At 32.4% G+C, this 17631-nt stretch overlaps 1 protein-coding gene across 3 annotated transcripts in view; it reads left to right on the top strand.

Annotated features, from left to right (window-relative positions):
- Positions 1 to 17631, top strand: part of Cdh7 (cadherin 7) — a 130022-nt gene that overhangs the window by 96804 nt on the left and 15587 nt on the right. For all 3 annotated transcript variants that reach the window (XM_033757445.1, XM_033757446.1, XM_010642692.2), the window contains exons 8-11: positions 10539 to 10675; positions 11636 to 11757; positions 12386 to 12503; positions 15272 to 15523. In XM_033757445.1, coding sequence (XP_033613336.1) covers positions 10539 to 10675; positions 11636 to 11757; positions 12386 to 12503; positions 15272 to 15523 — 629 coding nt within the window. The remainder of the gene's footprint in view (positions 1 to 10538; positions 10676 to 11635; positions 11758 to 12385; positions 12504 to 15271; positions 15524 to 17631) is intronic.

Here is a 17631-nt window from a genome sequence, read left to right as displayed (position 1 = left end):
AACACACTGGAAAATAGTGCTTGCAATAAAAATAGTTAATTTGAAAAGTTGCAGAAATCTGTGAGTTATGCTGCATGCTGTATATCAAGTACTGCTCATTTAAACATAAACATAACTACAAATAAAAAAATATTTTCAGGTATTGTGAAAGAAAGAGGTGTTTTCTTTAAGATTGTACTTACTATGCAGAGATCATTCTCAAAACATTAAGTAGGAAATACCTAATTTATTTGAGCTATTTTCCATTTTCATTACATACACTGTTATAGAATTATATTGCTGTAGCCAGCTCTCAGTAAGGACCTTCTGATTTAGACTTTTAGAGGATTCTAAATATAATTAATTTCCTGAAAATTACTTGCTTCCTGATTTGTACTACAAGCTCAGATTAATAAAAATCAGAAAATGCAAACTTTCTCATTTAAATCAAGGAAAGTTATATATGAGGCTGAAAGATTGAGGGGCCCACATTTACTTACTTTTAATTGACCTTTTCACACTCTTTAATTGCATCAGGAAATGCCACATTTAAATAGGGAATAAAAGGAGTTTATTGAAATAATCAGGCAAAGCTCACAAAATCAAAGGAAAGTTGAATAGCCAATCTTCAGCAAAAGGAGAAGCAAGATTGCTCTATAAATATGAGAAGAAAGAATGAGCAGTGTCTTCCAGAGTCAACAGCATGTCCCTTGTGGCCCTCTTGTTTAATATTTATGTTTCCTGAAGAGTTTTTGTCTTAACTTAATATATGTGCTGTCTCTAAACCAAAAACACCCTTAGTATCTCGACTGTTTCATCAACGTATGTGAGTTGAGAAGATTTAAGTCCCCAAAGGAAAATTGAGTTTTACAAGAGAGGGTAAAGATATACACAGGTTACAGTAACTCCTAACATTGTGTACAAAATTGAACAGTTTATTTTGAAGTATTTTATTTGTCATTAAATCACTATAAGGCAGGGCTTATTATTTCTACATTTTAAATAAACACACCTGTGGTTACACAGCAAAAAAAATGCACCTTCAAGGTTTTAGTGAGATACATATCAAACCTGTACAGTACTTATAGCCTTATACTCTGAAGCACACGTGTGCACACATACATGTGTGCACACACACACACTCACATGGGCACACCACCCTCATAACAGATTACAATGGCAGTTAGCATGGCTCATTTAATTTTATTCTTCAGATTTGTCTATGATTATGTTTCATTATTCCTTTCTGGAATACCGCTAACATATCTGGGTTAATCTAGCCTACTCATCTGTACATTCTGTGTGTGCTCATTGACATGCGAATTAAGAGTTGAGGATGAGTGCCACCTGTGAATATGAAGAACATTTTAATTGATCTCAATAGCTTCTCAGATAACATCAGTGATAATAAAAACATTTATTCAGAATTTATTTTGTGCTGGGCGTGGTAGTGCACGCCTGTAAACCCAGCACTTGGGAGGCTGAGGTAGGAGGATCGCTGTGAGTTCTGGGCTACATAGCGAATTCCAGGTCAGTCTCAACTACAATGTGAGACCCTGTCTCAAAACAAACAAACAAACAAATAAACAAAATTCATTTTGTAACATGCGCAGAACACTTAAGATGTACATATGCATTTTCTAGATCTCTTGTTATTTGGCCATAGAAGATATTACTCATGAAAATGCATAAAAATACAACATTAAATCTGGAAATGAAAAATAATTTACACCTTTCTCATTTTACTGATGATGAAATATAATATAAATGGTGAATGAACACACCAGTAGGTAAAGGTTTTTGTGGCGGGCTCATAACTAGATTATTGCCCTTCAATTTTCAATCTATAATTTCTGGTAGTATGGGGCAAGAATCTTTGGTAATGTGAGGTTTACCCTTGCTGCAGTATTTTCTTTAAAGACATGATTTCTCATATAATTGGAATTGGTTATTACTTTAATGCTATTGACTTCTATTAAAAAAATAATAGAATTAAAGTAATTGAAAAGGAGGAGGGACAGGGATTTAGCTCAGTGGTTCCACATCCTGCCTCACAAGTGCAAGGACCAAAGTTCAATCCCTGGTACTAAATAAACAAATAAATAAATGGAGGAAAAAGAAGAGTAGGATGACCAACATGAGGAAAGGCATAGAAATAAGGATGTTTATAATATTTTCATTGATCAATTAATATATATAAATTAGATGGTTAGGAGTTCAATAATAGAAAAGATAGGGAAGAAATGATAAGTCGAGTTAGAGAGTTATTGGTGGCAGAGACGAAACAAAATATAAACACCTCTTTTATAAGCATCCTAGGAAGCTTTTTATAGATATACCAGAGAGATAGTACAGATATACCTGACTCTTAGTTTTGGCCTTAGCAATTACTAATAGTGAAACTTCAGTGTCCGATAAAGAAATATGACAATAATAATTCCTGCCCACAATACTTAGAAACTACTTGTTAAGTAGAAACAAAGTTTAACACTAATGATTTAATGCAAAGTCTGGAGCTCTGAACTCAAGGACTGATAATCTGCCACTATAATGCTACCAAGGGCTTTATCTTCTTTTATGAAACCATTTTTACTTCATGTTTACAAGATGGCTTTGGATCTCTTGCAGTTTTTATGGCCCATGTAAGAGAAAACAGGAAAAGACAATGATCAAATATCTGATGAAATGGTAGCTCTCTCCCATTTTTGTTTCGCATTGAGGAAATACTCAACAATGTCTATCGGAAAAAAAAAAGGCTATCACATTTTATTTCCTAAAAGCTAGAAATAAGGGCACCACATCTGTAAGAATGCCTTGTAAAATGTAGTTTTTTCAGCTGAACACATCACTGCCTCTAACAAAAGCAGGGATCTCTCAACAAGAAATAAGGAAAATGTGTTTTAGATATGCACACATTCTCTGCCACACTTGACCTTAAATAGTTGTTGAAAAATGGGGAAATGGTAATCTACATTTTAAATATTCAATATATTCTGAAAATGAGATAGTTTGGAAGATAGGATAGCTTTTGGAAAATGCTGATCAATCTGCCTTGAGATTTATTCAGCATGAATATAATGTAGTGCAGGTTTACAGAGCAGTTTGTAAAATATCAGTAACAGGTTTAGGTGTGACTATTGAGATATAGATCTGTCTGCATAATAAATACATAGGCCATCTTAACTGCTGTTGCTGCAAAAAAATTGAAAGTGATCTCTCTAATTGGTTACTCCCAACATACAGCAAAGGAGGCCAACTTTTAGGCTGTTAATTTGCAGAAACTACAGGAATCACTGTGAGTTCACATACAGTAAGAACATCAGAAATTGCATTGAAGTTAACTTTGCTTCCTAACTAGGAAAGTTCCTATCCTACAGTACAACTTCTAATTCATGCTGCAACTACATCACTGGGTCTCCAGGGCAGTGGATACGCAATTACACATAGTATACTTCTCAAAATATTTTGACAGACTTTTTTTTCCTTTTTAATTGAGTTTATTGATACTTTTTAAATACATGGTACAGTTACATCATTGAGATTTTGTATCTTTACATGACAGGTCTTGGTTCTCATTTTTTCCCCATACTCCTGCCCCGCTCCCCTCACCCTCCCCTATTTCCAAAACTTTGTTTCCATTTTTTTTCATTTTCTCATATTTTTTCTTTTCCCTTATTTCCTTTCCCCTACCCTTCCCACTTCCCCTACACCTTTAGCCCTTTTCTGCCTTTTTCACATTATCAGTTATGCAATTTGGATCTTATTTACACTTTTAGTTTTTCACACCAGAGAAACTATTTAATATTTACACGTGTGTCTTATTTATTTCATTTACGAGGATGTTCTCAATATGATTCCATTTTCCTCTGACTGACTCTAGTTTCTAGTTCTTTATGGCTGAGTAGCATTCCATTTCATAGAAAAACCACATCTTTATCAAGTCTCCAAGTGATGGGCAATTGGGCTGTTTCCAAATTTTAGCTATAGCAAATTGTGCACATATATCACTATGGTATGATTCTTTTCAATCTTTTGGCAAGATACCCAGCAAAGGGTAGCTTGGTCAACTGGAAGCTCTAATCCTAGTTTTTTGAGGTATCTCCACATTGATTTCCACAGTGTTTGCACCAGTCTGCACTCCCACCAACAATAGGGAAGGGTTCCTTTCTCCCCACAATCCCAACATCTGCTGTTGGTTGATTTCTTGATAGCAGCCATTCTTTCTGGAGTGAGGATGAATCTCAGTGTTGTTTTCATCTGCATCTCTCAAATGACCAGTGATGAACATTTTTCTCCTCTTTTGCTTAAGTCTGCCCTTCTGGATTCTAAAGCAGAAATAGAGATATTTTACTCTGCTCATTCTAAGAACTGCTGATATTTTCCTTATTTCGCTTATGTAGGGGATAATTTTTCTCAGGTATTGTCATTTAGGTACTAAAGTTTTATATCTTAGCTCCAATTTTGGTGCTGCTAGACAATTGTTTTGTAATGCTGCATAATTCCAAGCCCTGTCATTTAGAGACCTAATGACCATCTGGACGTTGGATAATCTGTCTGTTCAACATGGTCAAAGTCTGCTATCTCTCCTCAAACCAATTCATTCTTTCCCCACACTTTCCCATATTTTTTCCTTTGTACATTGTCATAACAACTTCCTGGATTCCTAATAAATATTTGTCATTTAGGTTAGTATTTTTTAATTTCTGTAATTATTTTCTGGTACTGAAGAACAATTATTGAATGTATGCATGAATGAGAAGACATAAAATAAGGAAATAATAATAAGTCAACTTACAAAATGTATACACATATGTGTAAATACACATGATTGTATATTTTAATATCTAAATGTGAATTATAACTCTGTACAGTTATTTATAAGCCGTAAGTGGTACCTTCAGAGTTTGTAGTTTATGAATGAGAAAGACTTATATGATAGAAACTTTAGTTTCCCATACTTCTCAAACATACAGAGGCCTAGACTATTTATTTATCTATAAATGATTAATGTTTTCTCCCTGAGGAGAATAGTGACTGAACATGTTTAACTTTTAAATTAGTTCTCAACTTTAATGTCCCTTACTCCAAAACAAAGATCTTGAAAGAACTGATAATATAAACAAATGTTTTTTTGACATTGTTTTTTAGCCATATAGGAAAATAGATCCATTTAGATACATGCATTTGAATTTTTGGCTCATAAGAATCTAAAGCCTATTTTTATGACTAACAAATAATGCAAGAATAAATAAAAATAATGTGAGCATTAACAAATTTAACAGCCAGAGTAACAAAGGTTTTATCATTGATGATATTGAGTGCATACTTATTTTATTCATGATATATATACATATTTTGTAATATATAGTATATATAGTAGTATAGTAGTATACATAGTATTATATACATATGTACATTGATTACATAAATGTTTATATATAGTATATATGTGTGTACATATATATATATGTGTGTGTGTGTGTGTGTGATTTGTATGTACAAACATAAATGGAAATAATGCTATTTTAGGTAAACATATTCCCCTATTTCTCACAATGAAAACAAATATTAGAGATTGATAGGATGCAGGATTGTAGAGCAAAGCAAATAGTAATATGCATTTTGGATAACATTATTAATAATATTTCCAAACTTGTGGTGAGTTTACCAATTTTTCCTCTATCATTCCTTGGCCTGGACTAAAAACTAAAAAAATGTTAGCCAAATAAACATAAGCAAACTCAAGAAATAAAATAATAATCTTAATATATATAAATATCAAAAATAACAATAGAGAAATTGATAACAGAGGATTGTACTCTGAGTAGATTAAGCATGTTAATTATCCTCTATCAACATTGACATAGATGAAAAAGAGAAGAACAAATGATAAATTTTGTGAAAAAAGGTGAGATATCATTACAGATACTGCCAACATAAGAGAATACTAAGAATATTTCTGCACAGGTTTGATAAAATAAACCAAATCTTCAAAAGTGGTAAACTTTAAAAATCACCCAATATAAAATAGCCTGAGTAGTCCTGTATTTATTGAACAAACTATGTCTATACTTACAACCTTCCTGAAAAAGAGATATCCACTCCATTGTGGTTTCACTAGCAAATCCTAGTAAGGATCAAATAAAGAATTATTGTAAAGTCTATCCATTGTCTTTTAGAAAATAGGAAACCTGGGACTGCACCCTATCATTTTTATGGGTCCAACATTATATTATATTCAGGAACAAAATGAGATAAAGTTAGCACAAAAAAGTAAAACTTTAGATTAGGAACTCTCATATAATCATTTTCAATAAAATATTAGAATATTATTTCAAGCAATGAAAGAAAAAAATATATCAGTATGTTTAAGGTTTATTTCACAGGCATAAATTTGGCAAAACATTTATATTTCCTCAGTGCAATACATTAAATAAAGATTAATAGTAATAAATAGATGGAAAATGTTTGACCAAATTAAAAATTAATTCTTGATTAAAAACAAATTCTTAATCAATTAGGAAAAAAACCTCTTCATCCTAATAAAACATATGTAAAAATGTTGCAACTAGTACTGTAGCCAGTGGTGAACAGTTCAATGCTTGCTCCCCACAGTTCAAAAACAAAAATAATATCCAGGTAGTATTTGTAATCACCATCTTACTGTCATTTTTTCAGTGCAGTAATATAATAAAAATAAAAGCCGTGGAAGAAATAGAGATATTATGGTGGTGTACATAGAGAATCACAAGAATTTTTCTTGCAATTTTCTTAGAACAATAAGTTATTTTCCAATTTGCAAAATATCAAATCAGCTAGAAAAGTCTTTGCATTTTTATTTATTAGCATGAAACAATTAGAAACCTATGACATAAAGAAACCTGCAGTTCATAAAAACTCCAAAAATAAAATACCTCGATATAGAGTTAGCAAAATTTGTACAGATCGGCTATGGAGATGAATACAAATTATGGATGAAAGAAATTAAGGAAAGCCTAGCAGACAGACATATGTTGTTTGGAAGCCTCAATGTAGTAAAATTGTCACTCGTTTACAAATTAATCCACAGATTCATTACAATTAAGTCTAATGAATTAGAATTAAAACCTAGTAGTTAATTTTAATGATATAGACAAGATGAACCTAAAATGTGTGTGAAAACATAAAGCCTAAAGGATATCAAAATAATTCTAAAAAAGAGAAAGCAAATGGAGAAATCTCAGATTTCAAGATGCTTTTATAGCTATAGCAATCAAAATTCTATGGTATAGGTGATGTAAGACAGAATACACATAATTAAATAAAATGGAATAGATTCTCTAGGTAGATCCATATACATATGATTAGTTGATTTTTGACAAATATATAAGGGAAATTTAATAAAAGATGATAGGCTTTCAAGAGACACTGTAACAGTCAGGCAAATTTATACACATAAACTATGACATATATATATATATATATATATATATATATATTTCAGGCGGCGGAACCACTGAGCCAAATCTCTGACCCTTGACCTATATTTTATGTATTAAAAATGTTAAATGGATGATATATTTAAAATGCATAATATTCTAAAAAATATAGATGAATGTTTTTATGAGCAAGGGTTATTAGAAATATTAAAATTCATCATGCTTACAATTTTGAGCTCTTTAAAAAGTAATGTTAGAATAGACAAAGACATGCTACATATTAGGAAAAATATTTAAAATCACATATTCAGCATGAGTCTTGAATTAAGTATGCATGAAGATCTCTCAACACTTTATTGGTAACAACTGAATTAAAATTAGGCAGCCTACTTAAACAGTATACTTAAAGATGCGTATGGTTGATAATCACATGAAAAGATGGTCAACATAGTTTATTACTAGGAAAATGCAAATTATAGAGCACAATGTAGTAAGAATACCTAGAACTGCCATTTCTTTCTGATAGGAATGCCAAATGGGACAGCTAAGTTGGAAAAGACTATTCAGTTTTTTATGAGCATGCACTTGACACGTAATTCTACAGTGATTCTACGCCCTAGAGAAAAGAAAACATGTTGCAACAAAACATATAAATGCAGAAGCTCTGTTTGTCACCACTGATACTAACCAAATACATTTCAGTACATGAATCTGAAAACATGCTGTCATAGATTTATTTATTGGAACACTAGTAAGCCTGAAAAATGAATGGACAGTTTAATTAAAAAGATAATAATAGTAAGGGATAGTCACATAAGCTGGGTGAGTCTTTCGTCTGAGTGCAAGAAGCCAGGCCCAAAATCTCACATTCTATAGAATTCTTTTTCAGCGATATTCTCAGAAAGGCTAAATTGTGATGATGTGGAATGTATCAGCTTTTGCCAACGCTTCCTGGTGGAAGAGTTTGTAACTGCAAAGAGAAAGCAAAAGGGAGCTTCAAAGCTATAGGCCACTTTTGCATTTGATTTCAGTGGTGTTTGCATCACTCACAGTGTGCTAAAATCCGTAGAGCTGTACAACATTAATAAAAACTTATTAGATTGATGTTAATGATCATATAAAAATAAAATTATGTAAATAAAATTGTGAGTTACAGACCAGCCTCAGCTACATAGAAAGACCCTGATAAATGAATAATTTGTGAATTTTATTTGTGAGTTGTTTGAGAGAATAGATAGATAGATAGATAGATAGATAGATAGATAGATATCCTTTACTCAAGCTTTAATCCAAAAATCAAGAAGAGTTGTTAGAAAAAACCTTTGGTAGGCCAGTAATTTTGTGTTCTTATATTCAAAATTAGCTTCAGAAATGCTATATAGAACACCTCCATAAAACTCATTAATAACCTTTTACTCATCATTATTCTATGTTAAGAAAGTACATTAAGGAAACTATCCAGCATACCACCTCTTTATGAAATTTAATTTAATAAAAAGCCTAAAATTATTGGTCTATTTAGTTTTCAAGTTGTCTTACAGTGGCTTATGTGGCTCATAATTTATGATGGAAGCAGTGGTACATCACTTCCAGTGCTGGGTCATAAATATATTGCTGCTGCCACCCTCTTCTAAAATCTTTGGATGGATTCCTCTGGAGTAGTCAACTCTTTTGCCCTGGAAACCCAGGCAGTGTCATAAAGAGAAGCCATTTTTCCATTACCAATATTTTGTCTGTGCCATTTACATGCCATCCACTCGGGAACAAGATTTTCCAGCTTCAAATCATGAAATAACTGCAGGCTCCACCACCATTTGAATGCATCCACTTGGAAGATCAGGAATAAAATCTTCAGTATCAATACATTCTCATATTCTTAATTCAAAAGAGTGAGGTATAGTAAATGATTGTTATTTTCTTAGGAAAAATTGCACTGCATTGTATATGCACAGGATTGAAAGTAATGAGGACCCATGGCATATAAATTAGTAAGATGAAGTGAGGAAACAAAGGAAAATTGAAATGAAAAAGATGGTACCAGGAGTAGTTGTAAGACTTCATCGAGATGCAAAACCACTGGAGTGGAGAGAACAGAGAGTTGGATGCATGACTTAGAGTTTTCAGCAGTACTGCGTATGTGAGAAAGAATAGCTAGGAATAAGCTCATAAGAAGCTCTGACTGAATCTAGGGCATGGGATCATTTGCCACAGTCAATTGTTTGAAGGTTCATGGGCAGCTGAATCAGTTACTAATCATCAGGGAGAAAGTGGTTGTATGTTTTGTTTCTGTTCTTTAGTTTGTTTAATCATTTGATTATAAATGACAGCCTCCCTATTACTCAACTAGAAAGACTGTGAAAACAATATGAAAGAGTGACTTAATAGTGGAGGGTGATTTTTGTGCATTGAACAAATAATAAAATGGAATAACAATAAGAGGGCAACAGTCATTTTTCACTTACGTTTGGATTTTGGATATTTTGAGAAAGGGTTTTTACATACCAAATAGTCATGTAATTATGAGATGTCTACTTTAAAATCTATCTTTGGAAGCCTGCTCAAACCCTTGAGTGAGAGATACAAAATGAAAAGAGATTAATATCAGGTTGGAAATGTTGAACGTAAGATATTACTAAGCATATGCAAAAGGAAATACACCTACATATGGTGATTTTAGAAGGAAGTAACCATGGCAAGGGCTGGTATCTGTTGTAAATACTCTTCAGGAGCGATGGTGATGATGATGATGATGATGACGAATTTCAAGTTTGAATGACATTGGAAAAGTCATTACAAATGTAACCAAATATACTGTGATATTCATTTTGGACTGTTTGAATAAAAGCAAGGTTATTCCGTGGGCTGGGGATTTATCTCAATGGTTCTGCCGTCCACCTTGCAAGCTCAAGGACCAGAGTTCAATCCCTCGTACCAAAAATAAATAAATAAAATAAAATAAAGCAAGGCTACCCATAACAGAATATGAATGAACTATATGAAAGAAGTTTTAAAACAAGGCATCTATTACATTATTACCAAGATTCATCATGGAGCCATCAAGGTTTGCTCTGCCATTAATGAAATTATTTTAGCAAAAATTAATCAAACTCAAATATTATTTTTTCTTTAATTTTTAATTAGGTATTCAATTGACAGGAACACAGACTTGGAGAGATATTTCAATATTGATGCCAACAGTGGAGTTATTACAACCGCAAAATCTTTGGATCGAGAGACAAATGCTGTTCATAACATCACAGTCCTAGCAATGGAGAGCCGTAAGTTGTAAGGTTTAAAATTGTATTAGGACAGAGAACAATGAGAGTGGAAGACAGATTGTCTTGGGATTACAAAGCCAATGTGAATTGTAACTGTTGCTTAACTGATTTGAATAAGAACAATCATGTCCAAAATTTCCATCTGTAAAGAAAAGGCCTATATTAATTTGCCTTACATGACAATATTTATAAAAATTTTTTAAAAAAGAAAACAGGCTTGTATTACCTTTCAAGAACTATTTGTGGCTCTATGGTCACTGTTTATTTATTTCATTTATGCTGAAGGGAATTGGCAAAATAACACACAAAAGTAACAAGTTGATTCTTATGAAGAAAAATAAATTTGAATATCTGGTGTTGTTCTTATTTTAGTCCCTTATAAGAACACCATTGAAAAATGCATAACCATATGCATATGCACATAGTGTACATTATATATTAGTTATATATATGCAACTATAATCCATGTATATAATATGAATTTATATCCATAAAATTATGAGTTGTAGCTTTGAAGAATATTTAACTTTGTGGTTTACACTTCATTCTTTAACAGCAGTTTTATCAAAGACTAAAAACATGCATATACATAAAATGTCACATAAACAGAGAAACATGTACAAATATATAAATGCATGTATACATACACACACCCTATGTGATGTATTTAAACACAGACACACACACACACACACACATATATAGTATGAATGTGTAGATATATCATATAAATTGATACATGCACACATTTGGATCAGGATATCTGTGGCTCCTTGAAAGAACATACGGCATGATTCTAGATTTCATTTGAGATTTAACCTTGTTTTAGAGATACAAACATTTTTGCTTGCTTTTTTAATATATTTTTGCTTGTTTTCTCTATAAATTGTATTAGTAAAATAATAGCAAAATAATAAACTTTGTATAAAAGTACCTGTTACATGTTTTCTTATTTGTTAGAGAATCCATCTCAGATAGGAAGAGGTTATGTGGCCATCACCATTCTTGACATTAATGACAATGCCCCAGAATTTGCCATGGACTATGAGACCATGGTGTGTGAAAATGCACAACCCGGGCAGGTGAGTCTTCAAAACACTTTAGTCCTCATTTGTGATGCCTTTAAAAATATCCAGTAGCGATGCCTTTGAAATCTTCCAAGTTAAAACAACACATAATCAGCTTGTTTCAGCAAAACTTACACTTTGATGTACAGCATGAAATAATATCAAAAGGACTTTTGAATCTTGGTTTAATTGGGTGATGAAAATTCCTCAGGAAGAAATGGTAAACACTGTAACAGCCTTTTAAGTGGTTAAGGTCTGAGACTCCCTCAAGGAGAAATATCGCATATTGACCTTGTTTTGACAGTGTAAGTCCTGAGTTCTAAGAATGAAGTGCAGCTCTGCCTCAGCTTGGTTTGTTCATTCCTATTGTTCTGTGTCTTGTAATGTTTACTGGAATGTCTCATCAATGGGCACAGCTTATTCATGAGAATCACAAAAGTAACTTTAAATATGCACCTTACAAAGGACATGATTTGTTTCCCAGAGCTCTTTTCAGATTGGGTTCATACTGACACATCTGATCTATTCCTCCACTTCATTTAGGAAGAAGGCATTTGTTATATGGGGGAAAATTGCTCTGTCTTGGCTCAGAATACTTAGCAGAACACAATATGCCTTCCTCTTTTACATTTTCTTTTCCTAGGTCATCCAGAAAATCAGTGCTGTTGATAAAGATGAACCATCCAATGGACACCAGTTCTACTTCAGCTTAACAATGGATGCAACAAATAACCACAACTTTTCCTTGAAAGATAACAAAGGTAGCTACTGTCACCTGCCGAGGCAGCAAGTACAGACTGTCTAAGCAAACACTTTTTCTCCCTCAGTAATGCTGACTATGTATTAAAAAAAAAAAAGCAAGGACATTAATTAAAGGGCGATGTTCACCTCAAGTAATTTTAATCCATAGATTTGCTGTCATGAGGAGAAGCTGCTGTTTCAGTCATTTTCTGCTTCAAGCCAAGTTAGGAAAGTTAGATCTATTTAATTTTTTCTTTTCTACTAGACATTTGCTTCCTTACCAAATACTTTATCTAAACGATCTGTTGAAGGCCAAATATCTTGATAAATTGGGATGCATAGATTCAACTGGAGATATTAGGAAAATAAGTTCAACTCAATCAACTTTAGCTTGATAATATTTTGACATAAAACAATAATATTTTTACATAAAAATAAAGCTAATCCATGAAAACAATACATCAATTATGCAAAAACAGTTTTATAATAGAATTATCTTTATTGCCGCATTGTATGTCTCTGCTAAATAAAAAGTAATGCTTTAGCAATTTCCTAATCATTATTATAAAGACACTTCTGCAAATACCTATGAATAGATTCTGGTTTTATTAGTACATTTTAACAATTATAAGACTTTTAAAAGAAGCATGTAAACTTTATTATATGTGGAAACTTTATATATCTGATTTCATTGGAAAATGTAGAAGTATATAGAGTAGCCAACAGTAACCGACTGAAAAGACTTTCTCTTTTTTTTCATTAAGTTTATTGTTACATTTTAGGTATGAAAAGACTTACTTTCAAAAGATTAATATTATGAGGGTTTTTGCCTGAGGCCGCAACCTGCATTACTGCAGAAAATCCAACTGTGGCCTCAAAAATTCAACCTGAAAATAATTATTTCCTTATTGAGTTCTCTACTTGTTGAAAACTGTGTTGTCACTTTATAAAAGAAAGATTCTTATGTGGGTAGTCTCAATCTCTCTTACTTAATTTTGGTTAGCAAGGATAATCCTTGACTTTTGGGACAACTAGTACAATATGAAATATATGTGACCTTTATAATAATATGAGTATATTCCTCGTGTGTCATGATCGTGTACCACTGTGGTTGTTGTATGGAAATATCTAAGATTCGAGGACATGCATATTAGAGCTCCCAATCCTAATTGTGAAAGGAGACATGAGAAGGAAGAAAAAAAATCTGATGCTTTTATCCATGTTATGGGGCAGATATAGAACACTGAAGTTTTATAAAGTCTTTCCTGAACACAAGGTCCTCTTCTCACACACTGATCATTTCAATTTATGCTTCAAATATGTACTATTGATATTAGTCACGTTAGATTACAAAATTACTTTATAAAACTTTTTCTATCAAGTTATAAATATATATAACATCTGCATTGGTAAGACACAAAGACATAGATCTATGTGTTACTGGTAAGTGTGTAGGAATATACAAATGAAGTATTCCTCAACAATTCTGTGTTTACCTTTTAAAATTTATGTATTTTAAAGTAAAATATTTGTTCACCTAAAAATCTACCAGATGGACAATGATCATCAAAATATTATATTACTGTCTCATTAATATATGGATTAATAGCTTTTTCTGTAGTCTAAATGTGAGCTTACTATTTTGTACTTCTTGAGAAGAATGTATGCTTTTTATCTAGGTTATTGTTAATCCTTTCTTGCTAACATTGGATAAATACCTTTTGAAACTATTTGGGAAGGGAAGATGCACACTAGATGAAATTGTGGTCCTAATTTCCCCTCTAGTGCTTTGTATTTTCATTAATTGCTATAAATTCTAAGAATACCCTAACTTCTCTAGTTTGTTAAGATACTTTATCTGGAGCAATTACTAACAGACTTTTTTAAAGTATATTTTTCATAAAAATTGCAGTTATGGTATTGCATGTGTTGATAACTTTTTAAATCTTCATAATTGTTACAATCTTCAGATTAAATAGAATACTGAATATCAATAAACACAAATGACATGTGTTATCACTGACACACACATATAAATTTATTTTTATATTTATATATGCCATTTGGTTAAGTAAAAGTAAAATATAGAATTTTCAAAAGCTGTATACAATTATTTCCATTCAGAATATCTATGTACATTCATGTGGTAATTCAGTGAATTACAGACTTATGGACCACATATGTTATCATGGCTCCATAAAATTATATCACCTAGTAGGTGCAGCCGCCTTAGTTATTGTATGTACCAGTGCCCCCACAAAGGTCAAATGTCCTTACACAGTTCCTTAATAATATGCTATCATTAAGTGACATGTGACTGTGACTTAATTTGAATAAATCCACAGGGGCATCTTTTACTTTTCTTATATTGAGCTTGGAACTTGGCAAAAAATGGGTTGGAAATTTCTTCTGCACTATGAGATTATGTACCAAAGATATGTAATCTGTTGTCTCTATAACTGTATGGTTTAATATTTAAGTAAAAAGAGATATTATATGTAGTTTTGACAGTTATATTTAATAAGATATGTGGTATACAGGCATTTTCATATTCAGCTCTACTTCATATCTATTTATTTGGCTACGTGCAGAATAATATCAATGTCTCAAAATGTATTACATTGGTAATGTCTCTTTGTCCAATGAAACATAGAGGTAATTGTTAAATAAATATCTGCAATTCCAGGACATTATTGAGCTAAGGAATAAAAGTAAACATAACCATGTAAAATTTGAAGACTGATCCCATTACAAATCTTGCTGTATATATTTACTTTCTTTATCCTAGACAACACAGCCTCAATACTAACCCGGAGAAGTGGCTTTCGGAGACAGGAGCAATCTGTTTACTACCTGCCAATTTTCATTGTGGACAGTGGATCCCCCTCACTCAGCAGTACCAACACCCTCACCATCCGTGTGTGCGACTGTGACACAGATGGCATAGCCCAGACCTGCAATGCAGAGGCCTACGTCTTACCTGCTGGCCTCAGTACAGGAGCCCTGATAGCAATACTTGCCTGTGTCTTGACATTGTTGGGTAAGTACTGTTTTCAGAGATTGCTCTAGAGGAGCAGTTGCAAGAACCACGTTTTTCAGCTTTTCTTCACCCTTTCTTTAGATTATCTTTTAAGGAGCATATGCATGTATTCCATTGGATGCTACTTGTTTCCTAAATACTACTCCTTAGATGACCATACTGGCTAATAAAACACAGTTCAAATAGTTATCAATTTCACTTTCGCAAAAAGAGCAAAGATAAGTGGCTTATGAATAGAAGTGATATTTTTCAAGATTTTTTTAAAAAGCTTAGCTTATTCAATTTATTCGTTTTAGAATACACAGCATAGAAGGCACCCTAGACTTTAGTAAGATTTAGAAAGAACATTTTCTAGTTTGCTTTGATAATATGCTTATTTTAGAATTATGGCTGTACTAGTCAACTTTTTCCAAAGACATTTAAAGTAGCTTTCTTAAATCATTTGCAAAATTTTAAATGCTGAAATTTAAACAATGCAAAAGTTATAAAATCCTAGAAAATTAATAGCATATTTAATTTTAACTTTCTGTGATTATTTTATCATTTAGTTAAAATTTATTTATAACTCATGTTAGCTGTGCAGTTTCATAAAATCTTATGTAGAATCCTTTTAAAAATTGAGAGGTATCCAGCAAGGCCATTGGGTAATGGGCTTATTTCAGAGGAACTTTCTCCTTCAAATCTTAACTTACCACAACAAGGACAGAGGACACTTACTCCTGTATATGAGATTGTGCCGCTTGTTTTCTTGGGGTATAATATAATTGCTAAATCATTTTATATTATCATAAAAGGGGCATTGATGATGCAATTCAGCACTGTTTAAAAACTAGGCTTGAAGAGCTAGATAAGACTAACTTCCTTTTCTGCCTTCAGTGTACACTGGTTGTTCACAAGGGGAGTCACAACTCCCTTTCTATAGCAACATAATCTGAAAGAGGAAAACAATAGAACTGGTCTCATGAGGTGGTTGTGAGAATTAAATGAGATAATTCATGTAGAGAAAAGAATGCCTACCATATAGTGAACATTCAATCTATTTTAAGTGTTATTGATGAAGCTAAACTCCTCACTCTATTAACCATGCTAAGACCTACTTACTAATACATTGTAAACAGTCTCATAAAAGCAGAAGTTATTATCTTCCATAACTTCAGCTAAACAAATAAATCTAGAAGAAAATAATTAAACTATTTTTTCCGCAAAACATCACACAGGTGGCAGAAACTCAGAAATTTATTAGAAATGGCACATAATTCCCAGTTAAAGTCTGATTAGAATATAAAAGACTAGAATAAATTTGGAAAAAAAATTGAGTCACTGCAAACAACTTCTATTGCTCTATTGGGTTCCAAAACATAATAATAAAGTTGTAAATTGAATATATACTTTATAGTAGCAGAATAACCTACATAAGAAGATTTTAAAATTCCTTATGTGTGGAAGATGACAATGTCTTTAGCCTGAAAATACAGATTCAAAAGAACAGCAAGAAAATAGGTAGGTAGTGTGTGGAATACTTTTCAAGTTTAGCTAGTGTATCACAAACAATATACAGTCATCCATACCAAAAATAGGGATAAGACAAAATTGTATTCCCCCATGTTTGATTACCACTAATAGTATATTGATTTTTATTTGGACGGTCTCTCTCAAACTTTAGAAAAATCTTTTTATCTATTACTTTGGGGTGATTTACATTTGAGGTTGCTTGACAATTCTAATCCATCAAGAAACATCAAGCTGTTATTCAAATTTTTTGAAATATCAGTTTGGTTTTCATTTCATTTCATTTGATTGCATGCTCCATTCTTGAATGTGTGTGTGTGTGTGTGTGTGTGTGTGTGTGTGTGTTGGATGTGTTCGTGTAGGGTAGTCAGATTCTATCTAAAGTGAGGCGTGTTTGACTGCTTTTAATTTTGAGTATATTTCTTAACTACTAAGTGGTTAGAAATGCCTTAGACACCGGCTTCTCTTGGGTTCCTTTCCGTATGTGATGCTAATACTGACATCAATGAAACAGAACCAATGAAAACCTATAGAGGACTAAAACACCCCATTCTTCTTAAAGTGTTAGCTTTAGGAGAATATTTCATCTGTGCCCATTT

The sequence above is a fragment of the Fukomys damarensis genome, unplaced genomic scaffold (genome assembly GCF_012274545.1).
Source record: "Fukomys damarensis isolate Sample0158 unplaced genomic scaffold, DMR_v1.0_HiC HiC_scaffold_30, whole genome shotgun sequence".
NCBI lineage: Eukaryota > Metazoa > Chordata > Mammalia > Rodentia > Bathyergidae > Fukomys > Fukomys damarensis.
This window is presented reverse-complemented; position numbering and strand designations above follow the sequence as displayed.